The sequence below is a fragment of the Salvelinus sp. IW2-2015 genome, unplaced genomic scaffold (genome assembly GCF_002910315.2).
Source record: "Salvelinus sp. IW2-2015 unplaced genomic scaffold, ASM291031v2 Un_scaffold345, whole genome shotgun sequence".
Taxonomy (NCBI): domain Eukaryota; kingdom Metazoa; phylum Chordata; class Actinopteri; order Salmoniformes; family Salmonidae; genus Salvelinus; species Salvelinus sp. IW2-2015.
The window spans coordinates 183,611-207,957 of record NW_019942543.1 but is presented as its reverse complement, the minus strand read 5'-3'; the positions used below and the strand labels follow the sequence as shown (position 1 = coordinate 207,957).

The 24,347-nt window shown below is 43.8% G+C and overlaps 1 protein-coding gene across 1 annotated transcript in view; it reads right to left on the bottom strand.

Annotated features, from left to right (window-relative positions):
• Window positions 1–7,533: 7,533 nt before the first annotated feature.
• Window positions 7,534–24,347, bottom strand: part of LOC112068245 (serine/threonine-protein kinase mTOR-like) — a 136,571-nt gene continuing 119,757 nt past the window's right edge. The window contains 21 exon segments of the mRNA XM_024135341.2: window positions 7,534–9,116; window positions 9,559–9,664; window positions 9,757–9,837; window positions 11,067–11,147; window positions 11,242–11,307; window positions 11,435–11,570; window positions 11,811–11,885; window positions 13,148–13,220; window positions 13,451–13,533; window positions 13,852–13,974; window positions 14,457–14,604; window positions 14,757–14,892; window positions 17,163–17,337; window positions 18,170–18,304; window positions 18,602–18,784; window positions 20,221–20,343; window positions 20,473–20,571; window positions 20,811–20,907; window positions 21,686–21,786; window positions 22,061–22,258; window positions 22,751–22,868. Of these exon segments, the coding sequence (XP_023991109.1) occupies window positions 9,101–9,116; window positions 9,559–9,664; window positions 9,757–9,837; window positions 11,067–11,147; window positions 11,242–11,307; window positions 11,435–11,570; window positions 11,811–11,885; window positions 13,148–13,220; window positions 13,451–13,533; window positions 13,852–13,974; window positions 14,457–14,604; window positions 14,757–14,892; window positions 17,163–17,337; window positions 18,170–18,304; window positions 18,602–18,784; window positions 20,221–20,343; window positions 20,473–20,571; window positions 20,811–20,907; window positions 21,686–21,786; window positions 22,061–22,258; window positions 22,751–22,868 (2,353 nt within the window). The 3' untranslated portion in view covers window positions 7,534–9,100.

Sequence of the window (24,347 nt, the reverse complement as noted above, 5' to 3'; positions counted from 1 at the left end):
AAATAGATATCAAGGTGACTGCTGAAGAATGCAGTATCTACCACCTCCCTTTAACCAATTATATCAGCCATGAATTGTATACAGACCCAGATCTCTGGTGACAAACATACATAGCGCAAAATTTGGTTATGGGTTCCACGATCACTAGACTTCTATCATCAGTGAAGGATAAGAGTTCAAATGATCGAGCGACTACAGTATGGGCCAAGAAGCTTCTTTTCAGGTTTTTTTTATTTTTTTATTTCACCTTTATTTAACCAGGTAGCTAGTTGAGAACAAGTTCTCATTTGCAACTGCGACCTGGCCAAGATAAAGCATAGCAGTGTGAACAGACAACACAGAGTTACACATGGAGTAAACAATAAACAAGTCAATAACATGTAGAAAAAAAAAGAGAATCTATATACAATGTGTGCAAAAGGCATGAGGTAGGCAATAAATCGAATAATTACAATTTAGCAGATTAACACTGGAGTGATTAAATCATCAGATGATCATGTGCAAGAAGAGATACTGGTGTGCAAAAGAGCAGAAAAGTAAATAAATAAAAGCAGTATGGGGGTGAGGTAGGTAAATTGGTGGGTAGTTTACAGATGGACTATGTACAGCTGCAGCGATCGGTTAGCTGCTCGGATAGCAGATTTTAAAGTTGTTGAGGGGAGATAAAAGTCTCCAACTTCAGAGATTTTTGCAATTCGTTCCAGTCGCAGGCAGCAGAGAACTGGAAGGAAAGGCGTCCAAATGAGGTTTTGGCTTTAGGGATGATCAGTGAGATACACCTGCTGGAGCGCGTGTTGCAGGTGGTGTAGCCATCGTGACCAGTGAACTGAGATAAGGCGGCACTTTACCTAGCATAGCCTTGTAGATGACCTGGAGCCAGTGGGTCTTACGACGAACATGTAGCGAGGGCCAGCCGACTAGGGCATACAGGTCAGCAGGTGGGTCGTATAAGGTGCTTTAGTAACAAAACGAATGGCACTGTGATAAACTGCATCCAGTTTGCTGAGTAGAGTATTGGAAGCTATTTTGTAGATGACATCGCCGAAGTCGAGGATCGGTAGGATAGTCAGTTTTACTAGGGTAAGTTTGGCGGCGTGAGTGAAGGAGGCTTTGTTGCGGAAAGAAAGCCGATTCTTGCTTTGATTTTGATTGGAGATGTTTGATATGAGTCTGGAAGGAGAGTTTGCAGTCTAGCCAGACACCCAGTACTTATAGATGTCCACATATTCTAGGTCGGAACCGTCCAGGGTGGGATGCTAGTCGGGCGTGCGGGTGCAGGCAGCGAGCGGTTGAAAAGCATGCATTTGGTTTTACTAGCGTTTAAGAGCAGTTGGAGGCCACGGAAGGAGTGTTGTATGGCATTGAAGCTCGTTTGGAGGTTAGATAGTACAGTGTCCAAGGAAGGGCCGGAAGTATATAGAATGGTGTCGTCTGCGTAGAGGTGGATCAGGGAATCGCCCGCAGCAAGAGCAACATCATTGATGTATACAGAGAAAAGAGTCGGCCCGAGAATTGAACCCTGTGGTACCCCCATAGAGACTGCCAGAGGACCGGACAACATGCCCTCCGATTTGACACACTGAACTCTGTCTGCAAAGAGTTGGTGAACCAGGCAAGGCAGTCATTAGAAAAACCGAGGCTACTGAGTCTGCCGATAAGAATATGGGGATTGACAGAGTCGAAAGCCTTGGCCAGGTCGATGAAGACGGCTGCACAGTAATGTCTTTTATCGATGGCGGTTATGATATCGTTTAGTACCTTGAGCGTGGCTGAGGGTGCACCCATGACCGGCTCGGAAACCGGATGCACAGCGGAGAAGGTACGGTGGGATTCGAGATGGTCAGTGATCTGTTTGTTGACTTGGCTTTCGAAGACCTTAGATAGGCAGGGCAGGATGGATATAGGTCTGTAACAGTTTGGGTCCAGGGTGTCTCCCCCTTTGAAGAGGGGGATGACCGCGGCAGCTTTCCAATCCTTGGGGATCTCAGATGATACGAAGGAGAGGTTGAACAGGCTGGTGATAGGGGGTCGACAATGGCGGCGGACAGTTTCAGAAATAGGGGGTCCAGATTGTCAAGCCCAGCTGATTTGTATGGGTCCAGGTTTTCCAGCTCTTTCAGAACATCTGCTATCTGGATTTGGGTAAAGGAGAAGCTGGGGAGGCTTGGGCGAGTAGCAGCGGAGGGGACGGGCTGTTGGCCAAGGTTGGAGTCGCCAGGAGGAAGGCATGGCCAGCCATTGAGAAATGCTTGTGAAGTCTTGATTATCACGGATTTATCGGTGTACCGTGTTACCTAGCCTCAGTGCAGTGGCAGCTGGGAGGAGGTGCTCTTGTTCTCCATGGACTTTACAGTATCCCAGAACTTTTTGGAGTTAGAGCTACAGGATGCAATTTCTGCTTGAAAAAGCTGGCCTTTGCTTTCCTGACTGACTGCGTGTATTGGTTCCCTGACTTCCCTGAACAGTTGCATATCGCGGGGCTCTTCGATGCTATTGCAGTTTCGCCACAGGATGTTTTTGTGCTGGTCGAGGGCAGTCAGGTCTGGAGTGAACCAGGGCTATATCTGTTCTTGTTCTGCATTTTTTGAACGGAGCATGCTTGTCTAATATGGTGAGGAAGTAACATTAAAGAATGACCAGGCATCCTCAACTGACGGATGAGGTCAATATCCTTCCAGGAACCCGGGCCAGGTCGATAGAAGAGCCTGCTCGCAGAAGTGTTTTAGGGAGCGTTTGACAGTGATGAGGGGTGTCGTTTGACCGCGGACCCGTGGCGGATACAGGCAATGAGGCAGTGATCACTGAGATCTTGATTGAAGACAGCAGAGGTATATTTGGAGGCAGGTTGGTCAGGATAATGTCTATTAGGGTGCCCATGGTTACGGATTTAGGGTTTTGTACCTGGTGGGTTCCTTGATGATTTGTGTGAGATTGAGGGCATCAAGCTTGGATTGTAGGACTGCCGGGGTGTTAAGCATATCCCAGTTTAGGTCACCTAACAGAACAAACTCTGAAGCTAGATGGGGAGCGATCAATTCACAGATGGTGTCCAGGGCACAGCTGGGAGCTGAGGGGGGTCGGTAGCAGGCGGCAACAGTGAGAGACTTATTTCTGGAGAGATTAATTTTTAAAATTAGAATTAGGTTTAAAATTAGGTTACTAGGATACCTTTTAGTATTAGAATCCCTTCTCACCTCATCTCTAAAACTGTTATGAGGCCAGTTTCTGCAGAGTTGCTCCTCACATGGACAGAGCTGGAGTGCCTGTGGGTAGGTTTGCTTCACTGCTTTCCAGAAGATTCTGCACATGCATACTGTAGTTGAACATGACTTTTTCCAGATTTTGTTATGTTACAGCCTTATTCTAAAATGGCCTAATTTGTTTTCCCCCACGTTTTTTCGACACACAATACCCCATAACGACAAAGCAAAAACAGTTTTTTATACATTTTTGCAAATGTGTAAAAAATATCACATTTACATTAGTATTCAGACCCTTTACTCAGTACATTGTTGAAGCACCTTCGGTAGCGATAACAGCCTCGAGTCTTCTTGGGTATGACGCTACAAGCTTGACACACCTGTATTTGGGGAGTTTCTCCCACTTTTCTCTGCAGATCCTCTCAAGCTCTGTCAGGTTGGATGGGGAGCGTCGCTGCACAGCTATTTTCAGGTCTCTCCAGAGATGTTCGATTGGGTTCAAGTCCTGGCTCTTGTCGGGCAACTCAAGGACATTCAGGGACTTGTCCCGAAGCCACTCCAGCCTTGTCTTGGCTGTGTGCTTAGGGGTCGTTGTCCTGTTGGAAGGTGAACCTTAGCCCCAGTCTGAGTTCCTGAGCGCTCTGGAGCAGGTTTTCATTAAGGATCTCTCTGTACTTTGCTTCGTTCATCATTCTCTCGATCCTGACTAGTCTCCCAGTCCCTGAAAAACGTGCCCACAGCATGATGTTGCCACCACCATGCTTCACCGTAGGGATGGTGCCAGGTTTCCTCCAGATGTGACGCTTAGCATTCAGGCCAAAGAGTTCAACTTTGGTTTCTGTCTTGGTCATCTCCCTGGCCCAGGCCTTCTCCCCCGATTGCTCAGTTTGGCCAGGCGGCCAGCTCTAGGAAGAGCCTTGTTGGTTCCAAACGTATTCCATTTAAGAATGATGGTGGCCACTGTGTTCTTGGGGACCTTCAATGCTGCAGACATTTCTTGGTACCCTTGCCCAGATCTGTGCTTCGACACAATCCTGTCTCGGAGCTCTACGGACAATTCCTTCGACCTCATGGCCTGGTTTTGCTCTGACATGCAGTGTCAACTATGGGACCTTATATAGACAGGTGTGTGCCTTTCCAAATCATGTCCAATCAATTGAATTTACCACAGGTGGACTCCAATAAAGTTCTAGAAACATCTCAAGGATGATCAATGGAAACAGGATGCACCTGAGCTCAATTTCGAGTCTCATAGCAAAGGGTCTGAATACTTATGTAAATTAGGTATTTCTGTTGTTTTTAATAAATTGGCAAAATTTATAAAAACCTGTTTTCACTTTGTCATTATGGGGTATTGTGTATAGATTGATGATAAAATGTTTTTTTTAAAATCCTTTTTAAAATAACGCTGTAACGTAACAAAATGTGGAAAAGGGGAAGGGGTCTGACTACTTTCTGAATGCACTGTATCTGGTGGTATGCTACTTTTGTGCCATTAATATCATGCAAAACTTCTGAAGTAGAGATCAACATTCTTCAGTAATGCAAACAAAAATAATGATATTGAAAGCAAAACCTAAACACAATATTATTGAGAGCAAAAATGATAATATTGAGTGAAAAAGATTATGCAAGGAAATATATTTGAAATGCAAGAAGGGGGTCACACTTCCCTCAATATCAAATCCCATTGCTCCAGGGCAGTGACGGCGACAATACCCTGTGTAGGGTGACATTTTTGGGATGGGACGTTAAACGGATGTCCTGATTCTTGGCACTTGAAAGACCAGGGGTGTTAACTGGCATATGGTCATAATTGGCATAGTCGCTACTCCTCACCTCTCCACCATGTGTTTGCTGTGCATTACCCAAGCGGGTTCCACACATTGGTGGTGGATGAGGTGAGTTTCCCCCTTACTAAACTCAGCAAAAAAACGTCCCTTTTCCAGGACCCTGTCTTTCAAAGATAATTCGTAAAAATCCAAATAACTTCACAGATCTTCATTGTAAAGGGTTTTAACACTGTTTCCCATGCTTGTTCAATGAACCATAAACAGTTAATGAACATGCACCTGTGGAACGGTCGTTAAGACACTAACAGCTTACAGACGTTAGGCAATTAAGGTCAGTTAGGACACTAAAGAGGCCTTTCTACCGACTCTGAAAAACACCAAAAGAAAGATGCCCAGTGTCCCTGCTCATCTGCGTGAACGCGCCGCAAGGAGGCATGAGGACTGCAGATGTGACCAGGGCAATAAATTGCAATGTTCGTACTGTGAGATGCCTAAGACAGCGCTACAGGGAGACAGGACGGACAGCTGATCGTCCTTGCAGTGGCAGACCACGTGTAACAACACCTGCACAGGATCGGTACATCCGAACATCACACCTGCGGGACAGGTACAGGATGGCAACAACAACTGTCCGAGTTACACCAGGAACGTACAATCCCTCCATCAGTGCTCAGACTGTCCGCAATAGGCTGAGAGAGGCTGGATGGGGGCCTGAGAGAGGGCTTGTAGGCCTGTTGTAAGGCAGGTCCTCACCAGACATCACTGGCAACAACGTCGCCTATGGGCACAAACCCACCGTCGCTGGACCAGACAGGACTGGCAAAAAGTGCTCTTCGCTGATGAGTCGTGGTTTTGTCTCACCAGGGGTGATGGTTGGATTCGCGTTTATCGTTGAAGGAATGAGCATTACACTGAGGCCAGTACTCTGGAGCGGGATCGATTTGGAGGTGGATGGTCCGTCATGGTCTGGGGCGGTGTGTCACAGCATCATCGGACTGAGCTTGTTGTCATTGCAGGCAATCTCAACGCTGTGCTTTACAAGGAAAGACATCCTCCTCCCTCATGTGGTACCCTTCCTGCAGGCTCATCCTGACATGACCATCCAGCATGACAATGCCACCAGCCATACTGCTCGTTCTGTGCGTGATTTCCTGCAAGACAGGAATGTCAGTGTTCTGCCATGGCCAGCGAAGAGCCCAGATCTCAATCCCATTGAGCACGTCTGGGACCTGTTGGATCGGAGGGTGAGGGCTAGGGCCATTCCCCCCAGAAATGTCCGGGAACTTGCAGATGCCTTGGTGGAATAGTGGGGTAACATCTCACAGCAAGAACTGCCAATTTTTTTATATATATATTTCACCTTTATTTAACCAGGTAGGCCAGTTGAGAACACGTTCTCATTTATAACTGCGACCTGGCCAAGATAAAGCAAAGCAGTGCGACACAAACAGAGTTACACATGGGATAAACACACGTACAGCCAATAACACAAATCTGGTGCAGTCCATGAGGAGATGCACTGCAGTACTTAATGCAGCTGGTGGCCACACCAGATACTGACTGTTACTTTTGATTTTGACCCCCCCCCTTTGTTCAGGGACACATTACTCCATTTCTGTTAGTCACATGTCTGTGGAACTTGTTCAGTTTATGTCTCAGTTGTTGAATCTTACATTCATACAAATATTAACACATGTTAAGTTTGCTGAAATCAAACACAGTTGACAGTGAGGACGTTTCTTTTTTTGCTGAGTTCATGTAAAACAGTTCAGTAAGTAGAAAGGCGCTATATAATTCCTATCAATCAATCCATTCTGTGTGGGCGGGGTTTAGAGGGCTGTGTAGATGATGCATCCCCAGTGGCCAACCAGTTTAGGAGTGATAGTTCAACTTCATGTGACTGCTGAGAAAGATGAGAGTAAAGGGTGCCCCCTACTGATCCTCTAACACACTTCCAGCTACATCTGGTCTCCCATCCAGGGACCGACCCTGCTTAGCTTCAGGGGCAAACCAGCAGTGGGATGCAGGGTGCTATGCTGATGGAATGAATGTGCCAAAACTTACAACTGCCCCCAAAACAATTTAATGCAAAGAAGGTGTTTAATCACAATTGAAAATGTTTCAGTGAAAACTATAATTTTTAATTAACTCATTTGTTCGCACATTTAAAAATGTTTTTCTTGCAATTATGATTTCTTTGTTGAATATTTGGGGTTTATATTTTGCTTGCAATATATATTGATTTGTTCTCAACTTCAGAAGTTTTACTTAAAATTTATAGCAGAAAAAGTAACTCCATACGCTGGTGGATGAAAACTACATTTTCAAAATTGTATTTACAGAAACTCCCTGCAGTGTAATATGAACATTTCATGACCTTAGGACCAAGAAAATGTATTTAAAATAGCTTCTGAAGTTTCATAATTGTATGTTCGTTTATAGGAAAATATGGTGATGATACGCAAAGGCAGGGAACATTTAAGCATACAAACATGATCAGCATTATCATAAATATTTGGACAATGGCAAAGAGCACAAGACAAGTATCAATATATCTTTATTTATTGGCATAGAATTATGCATGCAACCATCTTAAATCAAATACTCCCATTCATATTCTATTATGGGGCACCCTTCAATAATATTTAAATTAGCAAAAGGCATACAGTATGTTACTCAAATAGTCACATAAACACACAATAATACAATGGACTAGTGGTCTATGAAGGACTATGAAGCAGATGCAACAAGTTAAACGAAAAGAAAAAAAAACTTGTTACAAATATGGCCACAGTAGAAAGCATTAGCATGATGACAATGACATAATTAAACACTGGGCAGCACTTCCTCTTACAGCCAGTGCCTTGAGCAATAAGCACTAGCAAATAACCAGGGCCTCGTTTCCCAAAGCCATCGTCAGAACCTTCGTACAATGTATCTTTAGTAGCTGTTTCCCCAAAACATTGTCACTAAAGTTACACTTGAAAACGCGTGTTATTTACGGATTACCTCAGACCACTGGTAGAACAGCTAAGTGCGTTGTTAGATGCTTCTTTGCCATTCCACGTCACTTTATACACAGAAGATCTCCGTTGTAGTCAACTTCAGAACAAAGTTGACTACAAATACAAAGTTGCCAATGTCTTTGTAATCGTTACAAACAAGCGAAGAATAAAACATTGCTTCAAATGAAAACTGAGATGACTGCAAAAGAGAAATACATTATAGGCTACATCGAAATAAATGTTATGTTCAATCAATTTAATTATATTTAGCTAATTCTAGACAGCTAATTGTCTATAATTTTTGCTACAATATATTTAAAAAATGTGTAACAACATGTGCTCATGTGCCAAATCTAGATTTTGTGGGTTATTATAGGGTAAGCATTTAGAATAAGCCGCCTCAATATTTGCAGCCATAGGTGGTAATATCTAGCAGCTGATCTGTCATCAGTATTGTGTAATAATTTTAATGCTAAGGTAAGACTTGAATGGAGAAAGCTGATTCGAGAGCAGAGATGCTTTTCTTTCGATCCGATCAGTATCGACACATGGTCTAACGACGCACTTAGTGAACATTCTCTCTAYATGCTTGTTTGGGAAATACTTTAAAATGTGGCTCATAAATAACGAGGCATCTGACACGATCATTGTAATGCTTAAGTTACATCGCAACTGGGAAACGAGGCCCAGGTTGTTACCTTGTACAGTACATAATTGTAGCTGTTACCTTTACATGGTATTACATCCTGGGATTAAATGTTTAATGAGTCATTACTTAAAACTAAGGATTTGGCGCCAATTTGATTATCGGAGGCTTCTTCTTTACTTTTTTCTGTTTTAAATCAGCGCTCCTCGAGTCCCCCGAATTTCTTCTTCTTTGAAAATACACAAATGAGGGAACCAAATTGGAAGTAATTAGCTAAGTGAATGTAAAATGCTTGAAACCACTGTCAGCATGGCATCATTTGATAAAGAGCTTCGGAAATGTAATTCCTTGCCATGGACCATCTCTCACGACTTAACCATTTAAGTACATAGTTACCAAGTAAGTTCATGGTTACTTGATGAAAACAGGCTGTGTAACTCTTCAAGTGTAGCTCTTCTACCAAAATGGACACCTGGGGGATGAAAAACAATACAAGTTCAGTGACCATTGTTAAATTCTTCCCAACATAAGCCACAAATGTTTTCCCAACCAAGACACTTTTTTGTAGTTTGGGTACCTCTCTGATCCTGCTTTAGGCAACTTATAGTTGTCTTGTCAAACAGCATGGCAGTGCCATAGCATTGTTGAATGCTGAAACAGTCCGGCACCCAGGCTAGGCTAATTGATGCGAACTAACAGTTACTGATGATGGTAACGAGCCAATGTAGCACAGGCTAGGCTAACTAATGCTAACTAATAGTACTAGGCTAACTGATGCTAACTAACAGCGCTAGTCTAACTGACGCTAACTAACAGTACTTTGCTAGTAGATACTCACTAAGAGTACTAGGCTAACTGATGCCAACTTACAGTATTAGTCTGATGCTAACTAAGAACAAACAGATCATACTGACCATCCAATATAACACTGGCACAGGTTCTCGTGCGACGTCGCCTGCTTGATGAGGAGCTCCACTTGGGTTGGCACATCCAGAGTCTCATCGTGTGAGAAATCACGCCCTGATGGGGAAAAGCAACACATATTAGTCAATGAATGCTAATATGCTAGCATATCCTAGCATTTTTAGTTACATGTGTAGGGAAAGACTTACCAGTCAGCTTGTCTCGTACTCTGTTGATAATCTGGATAGCCTTTTTATTCAGGGCCTCAGGCTGGACAGTGCCATCTCCAACTGATGGGAGAGGAACACAGTGATGACTGATACACTAACATGTGTACCAGCAGCCATTTGAGGAAATATTTGGGCCAACAACAAGCAAAGATAGTACTTCCACATACCAATATCCTCCACAAGGATTGTTGAGGAAAGAAAAAACAATAGAAGCTACTTGCCACTCAGCAACTATTCATAGCTGTGTTTAAACACAGGAAGCGCCGAGAGCATCATGTTGACAAAACACATTTTCATTTTTAGTCATGTCTCCCCACCCCCGTCCTTGACTTATCCTAAATAAGTATATTTAACACACGTATGTTGTTCAAATTTAGATATCACAAAGAGAATTTGACCCTCATTCACCGCCAGTCAGCCTGCGCAGCTGATGGCCCGTCGAAATTACACCTAAACTATATCGAAACTAATTTCACACATTAGCCAAAAGACAAGATTAAATTGACAATAGTCTGATGGGTGAAAATATTATCAAATGTCAAATTGTATATGAAGAGATGGGCAGCTTGGAACTGACACAGAGGCAGGAAAACGGAGCTCCAAAATTACACTTTTTCAAATCCTCTTACAGTTAGTTAGATTAGATTCAGGTAAGACATTTTGATTTCTATATAGCATCAGACAGAGCAGAAAGAGCAGTTTCTAGAACACGTAGCTTTGCCAAATAACCAAAAAATGTAAGAGGTGAGCTCTATTTCAAAATACCACTTTTTCTAAGAATGACCSTTGTTTTAGGCGCTCCACACGTGAACATGCCTAAGCAAAGACTAGTAACATAAAACAACTTAAAATATGCTATTCTGTTCTTTGAAATACATTTTCTTATTTCCATAATGTTTCTTAAGACCCGCCAAAACAAAATTATAATAGATTTCTTTGTGATGGGAAACATTTTTTTGTGTTTTTAATGTTTTTATATATAGCTTACAGCAAAATAAAGTATTGAAAATTATATATTCTTATTGTATTGAAAAATATTATGTTCTTCATATTCTAATGTTACCTAAGACCTTCATAAACATAACCAAATGATAATTTTTCCAATAGCATATATGAAATGTATTTATTAGACTGTTAGAATGTTGAAGTCCAAAAGACAAGTCATTGGCTCGAAGTGGGGTCCCTCGAGGCCCACCATTTCTAGCGTTAACAAACATAGCCACCATAGAAACTACTAGGAATGTTAGCCTCATGCATTTTTACAGTATTGGCTTGAGCCAAAGACTCACGGAAGGAATGAATGGATTCAGGCACGGTAGTTCCTGGTTTCTTGTGTGTGGTCTCACCAAGGTCGATCCCCTCCAGTGCTTCTGCATTGGACAACAGACACAGCACAGAAAGATGCATTCAGTCTGGAAACATTCCAGATGTTGACACAAAATGGACGTCTTGTTTCACACTCACCGACTGATTGTCCAGCAGTGTAGGAGTCAGTTCTGGTCCTGGATCGCTTGTTTCCCTTGGTGTTCGCTGTGGACCACAAAGAAAGAGAGGGCTCAATTGTTTGCCGGGTCGTTGTTTTCAGATGGTTTAAAGGTATTTAGGTGTTTAAGATGCTTTCAAGATGTTTTGAGGCGTTTCGGAGTGGTTTCCTTACTGTCCATCAGTCTCCAGTTGAGCAGTGGGTCGTAGACGAAGGCCTCCAGTACGGCCATGACACTGTCCCTGTGCTCCCTCAGCACCTCCATCACCGTGTGACATGTGATCCTGTAGTTCCCATCCAGCCCTGTCACCTGACCAACACACACAGGGGAGGGACACATTGATTGACAGAACAGAGAGGGGAGTTTTATTGTCTGTTCTGATAGGTAATTGTAGCCTGGGTGCCAGCCGCAAATCTTTGCTTCGCTCCTCAAGTCTGCAGTGCAAACCCTCAATTGAGTTGCAGGATTAAGTGCCTTCTATGACAGAGGCAAATGTGAACTATTGACAAGAGTATGTCAAATAAAACCACTGAGAGTTATTCCTTCTACCTCCATGGCATTCGTCAACATTCTTGTCAGTCTGAAAGGAATTTTCTCCGGGAACTTCTCCCTGGTCATGGCAACCTGTAGTGGGAAAAACATTTATAAAACATTGACAATGTTCACAGATACACTACATGAGGTATGTGGACACCTGCTATGTGAACATCTCATTCCAAAATCATGGGCATTAATATGGAGTTGGTCCCTCCTTTGCTGTTATAACAGCCTCCACTCTTCTGGGAAGGCTTTCCACTAGATGTTGGAACATTGCTGCAGGGATTGCTTCCATGCAGCCACAAGATCATTAGTGAGGTTGGGAACTGATGTTGAGCGATTAGGCCTGGCTTCGCAGTCGGCATTCCAATTAATCTAAAAGGTGTTCGATGTGGTTGAGGTCAGGCCAGTCAAGTTCTTCCACACTGATCTCAACAAACCATTTCTGTATAGACCTCACTTTGTGCACGGGGTTCTTGCCATGCTGAAACAGGAAAGGGCCTTCCCAAAACTGTTGCCTCAAAGTTGGAAGCACAGAATCATCTAGAATGTAATTGTATGCTGTAGAGTTAAGATTTCCCTTCACTGGAACTAAGGGGCCTGAACCATGAAAAACAGCCCCAGTCCATTATTCCTCCAACAAACTTTACAGTTGGCACTATGCATTCGGGCAGGTAGCGTTCTCCTGGCATCCGCCAAACCCAGATTCGTCCGTCAGACTGCCAGATGGTGAAGTGTGATTCATCACTCCAGAGAACGTGCTTCCAATGGCGGCGASCTTTACACCACTCCAGCTGAGGCTTGGCATTGCGCATGTTGATCTTAGGCGTGCGGCTGCTCGGCCATGGAAACTCATTTCATGAATCACCTAATGAACAGTTCTTGTGCTGACGTTGCTTACAGAGGCCGTTTGGAACTCGGTAGCAACCGAGGACAGAAGATTTTTTACGGGCTACGAGCTTCAGCACTCGGCGATCCCATTCTGTAAGCTTGTGTGGCCTACCACTTTGCGGCTGAACSGTTGTTGCTCCTAGACGTTTCCAATTCACAATAACAGCACTTACAGTTGACAAGGGCAGATCTAGGAGGACAGAAATTTGATGAACTGACTTGTTGGAAAGGTGGCATCCTATGACGATGCCATATTGAAAGTCACTGAGCTCTTCAAGGACATCCTACTGCCAATGTTTGTCTATGGCGATTGCATGGCTGTGTGCTCGATTTTATACACCTGTCAACAACGGGTGTGGCTGAAATAGCCAAATCCACTAATTTGAAGGGGTGTCCACATACTTTGTATAAATAGTGTACATTCAGTCAGGGTTCCGTATTTGGAGGCCCCTGCTCACCTCAAAGCAATCCCCAAAATCAATGTGGAGGATCTTGCCACTTAGTCTGTCCAACATCAAGTTGGATGGATGCCTGTAGAGGAAATGGAGAGAAACTGAGTGAGGGTAGTCTACACACTGGACCACATATTTATTTTCATGCTAATGTTTCGGCCCCATGCACGAACATAACTATTTGATACTTTGTATGTTGTGTATATTAACTGTTCAATAAATCTGCTCCAATACACCTGCAAAGCAAGATGATTTCACTTTTTAAACATCTGCTACCACTGCTGAACTTTTATTGGTGGAGAGCCTCACCTGTCTCCGAGGCCCAGGATGTAGCCCACCATTGACATCACAGCCAGGGAGCGTGTGTAATTGGTCCTCCTGTCAAACCAAACCTGAGAAGAACAGGAGTAAACATAACACTACTTTACGTCCCTGCAACAGAAAGCAGAACCAAGATATTTCAGGTATTTCTGAGCCACATTCTTCAAAAAACCATGAGGAAATTGAAATGATCACTAAATTGTTACCGATACCACCTTTAATTAGTCTTCAGCAGCCTTATGTGAGTGGTCAGTTGAGTGGTCAGTTGTTAGCTATAACACCTAATGACGTGCTATGTCAGACTGCTTACAGCCAGCCGTATGACGGGTGGTAAACAGGGGTATGTCAGACTTATGACAACTGTCTGTAAGGTTGAAACAGGGTTTTACCTCAGAGCTGGGGCTCTTCAGCCACAGCAGCTTGGCCAGGTCGTCTCCGGCCGTGTTGTTGACGGCGTGCTCAAACACCTCCACCTTCTCCATCAGGGTCAGGTGATCATAGTCTGGAGCCATCTAACAAACATACACACCACAACATCAAGATGGCACAACCTTTGGTCGTAAAATAGAACCTYATTGTCCATTTGTTTAAYGTTTTTTCAATTCACGGATAAATACTTTATTTGTCTTTTTTTTCCTTGAGACTTGACATTTAAGAGTAGCCATCTAACAAACATACACACCACAACATCAAGATGGCACAACCTTTGGTCGTAAAATAGAACCTCATTGTCCATTTGTTTAACGTTTTTTCAATTCACGGATAAATACTTTATTTGTCTTTTTTTTTCTTGAGACTTGACATTTAAGAGTAGTGACAAGTAACAACATTCATATTATATTGTGTATAAAAGTGTAAATTCCCTTTAACTTCATGGCTAATCAACAGATGGTTAGTAATAGCAAGTGCTCTGCTCAGTGTACACCATGTCTAAAAAGCACCATTCTGAACAGGGTGTGTGTGAACTGCTAATGTGATAGTTACTGGTTCTTACCCTGAGCATAATGCGGTGCTCGATGTTGAGCAGGATCTTCTTCTTCTCCCGATAGTCTCTGATGAGGGCGTGGAGGGTGTCGCAGTGAGGCACCCAGCCAATTAGACCAGAGTTGGTGGACAGGGGAATCACTGCGTAGCGCTGGATGCTGAGAGAGGGACACAATACACAAAAATGGTAACTGGGAAATTATATATTTTTTTACAGAAGCGCAGCAGACACCGAAAATCTCTCACACACTCTCACCCCCCGATGGCAATAATCCAGCCATTAATCTTGAAATGTGTGTGTACTGTCTACCTGAGGTTTTTGCGTAGAGAGGCTGGGTCATTGGCCAGCAGTGTGTTGACCAGGCCAAAGAGTTGCATGACCCTCTCGTCCTGCCGCAGGTCCTCATGGCCCTTCAGGAGGAACATGAACTCATGGCCATTGCTGCCTGYAGGGGGAACCACAACACAGGTCAACTCTCAGACAGTGGCTTTCATTCAACTGGCGTCTGAGAGTAGGAGTGCTGATCTAGGATCAGTTTTGCTTTTAAGATCGCATGGATAAGACTGCATGGATAGGGGGGCCTGATTGTAGAACAGCACTCCTGCTCTGAGACGCTTGATCACTCCTGCTCTGAGACACTTGTTGATACATATAGCCCCTGAACTCCTATGCATGCGAATTAGTGTAAAATTCTGTTTATCACTTTACAATGACAGTGGGATGAAAAATTCTGTTGCAGGATAATCTTTTGTCATCACATTGCTAAACTGCAGAGGACAATAATGGCATTATACACAGGTAGATGGCATGACACATACCACATATTGATTATACTTCTGACTCAGTAAATTGCTCCAAAAGACAGCATGTTTGCATTTCTCATTGATCTATAGATGACCTGACTTGTCATCTTTAGGGCGGTCAGAGTTAATCAGTTAATCACTTTTAGTAATTTTAGTGCACAAGTTATTTCTTTTGCGATGAATTGCATTGTCTGAAAGTGTTAAAAATCACTGAAAACATCCCAAATACATCATCTCTACAGCTGAAAACAATGGACTGTGAAAACAAGTTACAATTGAGGTTAAAGAAAGTGTGCTTTCTCAATTTACCCAATTTTTCTAACTGTTACTTTAGACAAAATCAAGATGTCAATGTTCCTGTAAAATTGTTTTGTATGAAAATCTTAAAATTACAGCTTCATTTGAGCAAATTCAAAATGTGAGAATAATCACAGCAAATCCTGCGATTAACGATTAAATGTTATCGTTTAATAGCCCTAGACACTCATTTTTAAAACAATGGGATTTAAAAAAAAATCTAATACCCCTACTACTATGATGGTCATACATACTTAGTTAGCTAACTCCTTGTGTAGTTAGCCAATACTCCCAGTGGACGCAGTAGGACAATGGGCCTGTAGTCCACTGTCCCCACTAATCCTATTCCCTCTCGATTCATTTCCATCAATGGTAAATGGTGGGTCTGATCATAGAAATAAAAATGAATAGAATGGGCTTGGAAGCTCAAACCCTGGCAATTGACTGCCAAACTCATGTGTACCATCGCAATAGCTGCCTGGTATTGTGACCCAATAAATTCCTTTGTATTTTTGAATATTCCATCAACTGATGCTGGATTGCCATGGTAATGTAGAATGTTCATTCAGAAGACGCTAACTGATGTGGCTCATGACAATGGAATCCATTTTTTGTAATGCCAGTCGAGATGACTCAACAAATCACAGCACAGATTAAGGGAACGGGAAAGGGGGATACCTAGTTAGTTGTACAACTGAATGCATTCAACTGAAATGTGTCTTCCGTATTTCATTAAATGGTACACTTCCTGTTTTTACTTCCTTACATGGGTACACTCAAAATGGCTGCCAGTCCACCCCTTGTGTCATCATCATTGATTTGAATGGAGATGCCCTTTCTATTTATTCTTATTGGCCTCGTGGTTGGTTGTCTTACCCATGTAAGTGAATCTGCGGGGGCATTGTTCGGAGACTATGTGGTTGTCTTACCCATGTAGGTGAATCTGCGGGGGCATTGTTCGGAGACTATGTGGGTTGTCTTACCCATGTAGGTGAATCTGCGGGGGCATTGTTCGGAGAGCTATGTGGTTGTCTTACCCATGTAGGTGAATCTGCGGGGGCATTGTTCGGAGACTATGTGGTTGTCTTACCCATGTAAGTGAATCTGCGGGGGCATTGTTTCGGAGACTATGTGGTTGTCTTACAATGTAAGTGAATCTGCGGGGGCATTGTTCGGAGACTGTGGTTGTCTTACCCATGTAAGTGAATCTGCGGGGGCATTGTTCGGAGGCTATGTGGTTGTCTTACCCATGTAGGTGAATCTGCGGGGCATTGTTCGGAGCTATGTGGTTGTCTTACCCATGTAGGTGAATCTGCGGGGGCATTGTTCGGAGGCTATGTGGTTGTCTTACCCATGTAGGTGAATCTGCGGGGGCATTGTTCGGAGGCTATGTGGTTGTCTTACCCATGTAGGTGAATCTGCGGGGGCATTGTTCGGAGGCTATGTGGTTGTCTTACCCATGTAGGTGAATCTGCGGGGGCATTGTTCGGAGGCTATGTGGTTGTCTTACCCATGTAGGTGAATCTGCGGGGGCATTGTTCGGAGGCTATGTGGTTGTCTTACCCATGTAGGTGAATCTGGGGGGCATTGTTCGGAGACTATGTGGTTGTCTTACCCATGATGGTGAGTTTACGCGGCCGCTGCTTGGAGGTGATGACCTGCAGCGAGGGGGCGATGGACTGGATTCGGATGATGGGCTGGTTGGGGTCGTAGGTCCCCGGCACGGCCAGCTCCAGGTCCCTGCACATCAGCAGCTTGGGGGACACGTACTGCAGCTCCAAGGAGGTCAGCTTGGGACACAGGAAGGAATGGATGGGGGAGGGATCAATGGATAAAATAATGGATAGATGAGGGGAGAGAGAGAGAGGAGGGAGATCAGATTACTGGCAGATGAAAGGGTTCATTGTGCCGTGTTCCAACCGTCAATCTGCCTCTTTCAGTCTCTCACTCCGTCTTTCACTGTCACCACTTTAACCGTCTGTCTCTTTTGCTCGTGCACTGTCTAGACAGGTCCTCATAGGAAAGGCGTCTCTTCTCAATGGGTTCACCTGTATAAATAAAGGATACAAAACTACCCACTGGTGTACTCTTTTCACTTGACTCTGAAGGAGTTTTGCTATTGTTGGCCTATTACAGTGAAATACTGTAGCGATGAGAATGCATTTGGCTTAACCTGGAACAACAACTGAGACAGACGCAACACCTAGGAAGCGCTATTTATTTTCCACTAGCAGCCACTTCAGGATCATCGCTGAATGGGTTGCATTGTTTCAGGATGCTGACATGACCTAGATATATCAGCTTACAGTGTCAAGGGATAAATGAACGTGGGCCTTAACAAGAGTAGCAAAATAAAATCTCATAGCTCTGAAGAAAGATGTGAATGTAGCAATGTACACTACCCACACATAACTGGTTGTGAGCCAACTTGACTCCTTTCACTGAATGCTTTAGTTTTTAAACTGGCACAACCAACAAAGGGCTGATTCCGAAGAGGAGAGAGATTCTTGAATTCAGACGAAGACTGGCAGGTCTCCAATTGGCCTCAGTGTAGGATTTACGTTAGGAGACAGCCCAAACTGACTTGAGCAGAGTGTGAGTAGGTTGGTGTGATTCTCTCACCTGTGGTAGCTGCTTGGAGATCCGTCTGAAGACGTGGTAGTACAGGTCCCATGCTTGGGTCAGGTCCTTCACGTTGCCCGAGCGCATGTACTTCCTGCACCAATCCTGGGCCTCCATGAGGTCCCTCCCGTAGGCCTGTCATAACACACAGAACCGCAGCCAATTCACTTCACCTGTCCAGCCATTTACCAATAATCCAGGTCAARGAGCACTACACATCATTGTCAATTRGTCATTTGACTGCGGGACTAATCCTAACTTTCAACTCATACACTTCCTCAATGTCTCCAATTGACATCTACATGGGATTTCTGCACATGTGTCACTCATTGTAACTTGGTAAATTAAATGTTAAAAAGAGGAAAAAACACATTACAAAATAAAGACTATAAACAWGACTTTAAAAAAGACAAAAGAAAACAAAAGACGGACCTGGTTGAAGGAGGTCTCTTTGAGGGTCTGCGGGCCCCTCTCCATCATGGCGTGAAGGGGCTCCAGCACAGCGAACATACCCTTCACGTTGCGCTCGCCAAAGTAGAGGCGGGAGGCCTCCTCCAGGCCCTCGTGCCACATCTCGTGCCACAGAATGGCCACCCGGATCAGCTCCTCGCTCACCTGGGGAGACAGGAAGTGACTCATGCCTTTGGAAACAGGTACATTTTCTTCAGATTTATTGAAAATGAAATATATMATTTACAAAAGTATTCACACCCCTGAGTCAATACTCTGTAGAATCAGCTGTGAGTCTTTCTGGGTAAGTATCTAAGAGCTTTCCACACCTGGATTGTGCAACATTTGCCCATTATTCTTTTCAAAATTCTTCAAGCTCTGTCAAATTTGTTGTTAATCATAGCTAGACAACAATTTTCAGGTCTTGCAATAGATTTTCGAGTAGATTAAGTCAAAACTGTAACTCTGCCACTCAGGAACATTCACCGTCTTCTTGGTAAGCAACTGCAGTGTTGATTTGGCCTTGCGTTATTGGTTATTTTCCTGAAAGGTGAATTCATCTCCCAGTGTCTGGTRGAAAGCAGATTGAACCAGGTTTTCCTCTAGGATTTTGCCTGTGCTTAGTTCCATTCAGTTTATTTTCTATCCTGAAACACTCCCCAGTCCTTAACGATTACAAGTATACCCATTACATGAAGCAGCCACCACTATGCTTTAAAATATGGAGAGTGGTACTCAGTAATGTACTAAATTGTATTTGCCCAAAACATAACACTTTGTATTCAGGACAAAAAGTTAATTGCTTTGCCACATTTTTTGCAGTATTACTTTAGTGCCTTGTTGCAAACAGGATGCATGTTTTGGAATATTTTTTATTCCGTACAGGCTTCCTTCTTTGTCAATTAGGTTRGTACTGCGGAGTAACTACAATGTTGATCCATCCTCAGATTTCTCCTATAACAGCCGTTAAACTCTAACTGTTTAAAGTCACCATTGGCATGGTGAAATCCCTGAGCGGTTTCCGTCCTCTCTTGCTACCGAGTTARGAAAGACACCTGTATTATATATATATTTGTTTAGGGGGTAGATCAGCTTTAATATTGCAGATAGATTGTAGCTTCCATCAGCGTAATTGTCTGCATCACTTCCAACCCCCATATYTTTTTCTGCAAATATATATACACACACTACCGTTTAAAAATTTGGGGTCACTCAGAATTTTCCTTGTTTTTGAAAGAAAAGCAATTTTTTTGTCCATTAAAATAACATCAMATTTATCAGAAATACAGTGTAGACATTGTCCATCCAAAGAGTAATTAACAACTTCAAAGGGATATTCAATGCCTGCTATTTTTATTACCCATCTACCAAATGTTAAACAATATGAAGTCCTTGCAACTTATTATGTGACTTGTTAAGTAAATGTTTTACTCCTGAACTTATCCAAATGTTAAATTCAGGCTGTAACACAACGAAATGTAGAATAAGTCAAGGAGATACTTTCTGAAGGCTCTGTATGTCTAAATGGTAAAACAGACTGTAACCACTTGTTGCTAGCTGTACCGTGAGGTAGAGTGCGTACACCGACAGGAATCACGTACCATGATCGCCTGCTGGACCAGTGTATTGCAGTGYTCACACATGTTCTTGAGGATCTTGTTAGCAGCATTGTGGCGGGCAGTGGTGGTTGACTTGGAGGCCACGGTCAACGGATAGATCAAAGCCTAGAAGAGGGTAGCGGGGGAGAGGTCGAGTGATCGAGAGGGAGGGAGAGTTAATCAACGCAATACCAGTTCAGAGATATGCGTCCTAGGCCATCGCTCCTAGCCTGGGTGCCAGCAATATGTCATTACCTGTGGGTGGTAGCGCCCAATGTCGGTGAGCAGCTGGTGGATGAGGCGGCCAACCAGAGCACGGGGAGTGTCGATGCGGGCAATCAGCTGGGGGATCACCTGCAGACGAGGGGGCAAGAGAGGGAGACTTCATTTTGTTAACACCCCGGAGCAATGCAATGCGGAATTACTATTCAGTTACTGTCGTCCTGTAAGAGACTTTCTTGAATGACTATCTCATGGATGATTCATGGCCCAAAACCAACATGGCCCTTGGGAATAATTCAGTTTTCTAGTACCCTTATCACAATGGACAGAACAATAAAAGCAAACCAAAAACATGCATGTGAGATGCGTACCTGTAGCCAGGTGTCGATCTGAATGGTTTTGATACCCTCCACCAGTGCCTCGTTGACCTCAGGCCAGTGTCCATAGTCAAACCAGAGGGTCAGGACCCTGGAGAAAGAAAACAGCATCATGTCAAAAACAGTCTCTTGTATCCATTGCTTCTTTATTGACAGGTTCAGACGGGGGAAAAAAAACTGAATTTCAAACCGCATTCGAAGCAAAACAAATTGACGCCAAGCAATCAAACGCGTGCAACGACACAAATTGGAATTGGAGCTCTTCTCTCTGCCACCAGAGGGCTTCCTCTCCACATATTTCAACTCAGCGTCTATCAGTGTTGTCGGTTTGGGCTTTCAGACTACTGGCCATCTCAGAGTAGGAGTGCTGATCTAGGATCAGGTGCTCCCTGTCCATCTAATCTTATTCATTATGATCTAAAATGGATTTAGAAAAAGGGATTTATTTAACCTTTATTTAACTAGGCAAGTCAGTTAAGAACAAATTCTTATTTACAATGACGGCCTACCAAAAGGCCTCCTACGGCGACAGGGGCTGGGATTAAAAAAATAAAAAAAATAAATATAGGTCAAAACACACATCACAACAAGAGAGAACAGAACACTACGTAAAGAGAGACCTAAGACAACAACATAGCAAGGCAACAACACATTAAAACACAGCATTGTAGCAACACAACATGACAACAACATGGCAGCAGCACAACATAGTAGCAGCATAAAACATGGTACAAACATTATTGGGCACAGACAACAGCGCAAAAAGGTAGAGACAACAATACATCACGCCAAGCAGCCATAACTGTCAGTAAGAGTGTCCTTTTAAGACTCTTTGTGAATATAGGCCCTGGCCCCATGTGGGGACTCACCTGAGGGTGTCCTGGAGGTTGTTCCCTCTGGAGAGGGAGATTGAGCGGAAGAAGCCCTGGACAGCAGGAACCGTGTAGAGGAGTAACGTCTTGGAGAGGTCCTGAACTCGCCAAACAACAAGAGGGAGAATGAGGAAGAGGAAGAATTGCAAATGATTGTACCTTGATTTCAGCAAGCAAGGCATTCAGTCATAGTCCTAACTCAAACATTCTCTCAATGTCTCCCATTGACATAAACTTGTGATTTATGCAACATTTGAAGCACAGGTCTGTCAAGTTAGTTCAAAATTTGTCCGGGAGTGAATAGCGAAAGGGCTGGTTAGCGTTAGTGGACGAGTATGGTGAAGGAGAATCTAAGATGGCCGCCGCCCTCACCTCGTTGGCCTTCTTCTGGCCCGGCGAGGGCACAGGGCTGTGCTCGGTGCTGTCTACTTCGCTGTCGCTGTTGCTGGCCTCGCTATTTGCGCTGGTGCCGCTGACGTGGCGCTTCTTCTTCTTTTCGTCCCGGCCCTGGTTCTGGTGCTTGTAGTGCAGCACTGCCTCAAAGTTCATCACCGCCCATGCGTGCCAGGCCTGCGGAAAAAGGTATGCCAGGTGAAGAAATATATATATTTAAAAATATATATTATAAGACATAAAGTCTACACGTCGAAACATATGTTTGAACTAATGTTATCGCACTTATCACATCAACTTCCAGTCCGTTAGCCAATTCGTTTCCGGTTTACTGATGGATGCGTGAGATGTCCTGGAGGAGTCCGGCCCTCTGGGGAATGTTCTGGGTCTAAACAGATGTCGATCATGTTCTCAGTTGTTATGTAAGAAGCTACTGAGAGATGTGAGGGGGGAGCTCTCAATAGAGGAAGAGCGTGGCTTTCCTGCAGTGTGGGCATGGGCCTATACAAGCTCAAAGGTGCCCGTGGTTCCTTTCAAATCAACTGTCTCTAATAACATACAAACCGTATGTTAAGTAAATGGAGGAGTCAGCACGAGGTCCACAGCGTGAATGCTGATGGGAGTGACAGGGGTTGGAGGGGAGTGGTTAAACGTGAGAGGGTCACTGACCTTGTACCAGTTGCGGTCGTGCTCCGTGGAGTGGTTGTAGTACTGCAGCACTTTGGGGATGGTGCTCTCGTTAATTCCCTGAAGACTGAGCTGCCACTCACCCAGCTTCAGGAAGCACCTAGGAAAGGAGGGATTGAGGGGGAGAGAGAGAGAGGGATAGGGAGAGACAGTCTTGGTCACTATATAGATCGTCAGCAGAATACGGCCCACGCTCGTGAAGTGTCTCAGAGTAGGAGTGCTGATCGAGAATCAGGTTCCCTCCTATCCATGTAATTTTATTTGTTTGTGATCTGAAAGGCAAAACTGATCCTAAATCAGCACTCCTACTCTTGAGACCCTTTATATGGACACTTAGTACCTGGGGCCTCATTTATGAAGTTGCATGAGCACAAAAAATACTCAAAACCATGCGTGCAGTTTTCCCGCAAAGGTTGGTATTTATAAAATGTTGAACTCCACGCAAATCACCAGAAGGTTGATCAACTGTATAGCAAGCAAATGGGCTTACTGTTCCTTTGGGGGAAATAGGTGGTGTTTGATGCACAGGAATACTAATAATGGTAGGCTAATAAAAACATTAAAACGTAGGCCTAATGATAAAATATGCATTTGCCGTTGGTATTTTAAATTGTATTATTTCCACTACACAACAGAAAGTAGGCTACCATTTATCAATCACTAATACAATAGCCAAGCACGCTCGAAAGTAAATAGACCGGTAGCCTTGACAGTATGTGACAGTATGGGTAGGCTACAGTATTGCTGCGTGATAGGATTAGGAGCACGACATCATATCCTAGCCTATTTAATTTCAGATCCTATACCAAAGGTAGGAGACACACAATCATGTATTGATAAACAATGTATCTTTTGCATAGAAGTGAGAAGTGTGGGCTGTAGCATTTACTTTTAAATTGGTCGAAAGGACAATCAATCTTGCAGAATGTGCGGCCAGTGTTGTGGCACTCGCTAGGCAGCATGCATTTTTTGTTTGGAAAAGTCACTGCAACATTCTGTCCACTCCTCTACAGAAATGTGATAACATTTGCCATTGCGCTTTCTTTTAGGAATGATCATGGCCCAGTTCCAACATCTCCTCCAAATCATACAGCAAATGAGGGCGTTTTTATTACCATAAAAGCTGAACGGAGGAAGTTTTCCAGGCGAGATTATAGCGCTTGTTCATCACTGCACAAATGTAATATGGCTCTGATTTATCAATGAAAACATGTGCGACAGTATATGTTGCCTGCGACAGTTTGATAAACGCATATCATTTGTGACGCATGCAAATCCTAGGATCTCCACGCATGTCAGAATTTAGTACGGAATTTACACACGGTTGATAAATGAGCCCCCTGGTCCTAGATCAGCGCTCCTTTTCTGAGACGTTTGTGAATACGGGCCCAGGGCTGCATCAGAGTCCGATAAATTTCCTTAGCAACACACAATCATGTCAACAGCTATAAGGGCTGGTATGTGAGATGAAGCTCTTACACCAAGTCTGTTACACTAGTTAGTTAGTGTGATGAACGCTTTCCAGGTGGTGTTTCCTGGCAGTCCATCTCCCCTCTCTAATGCCAGGCTCGTCCACACA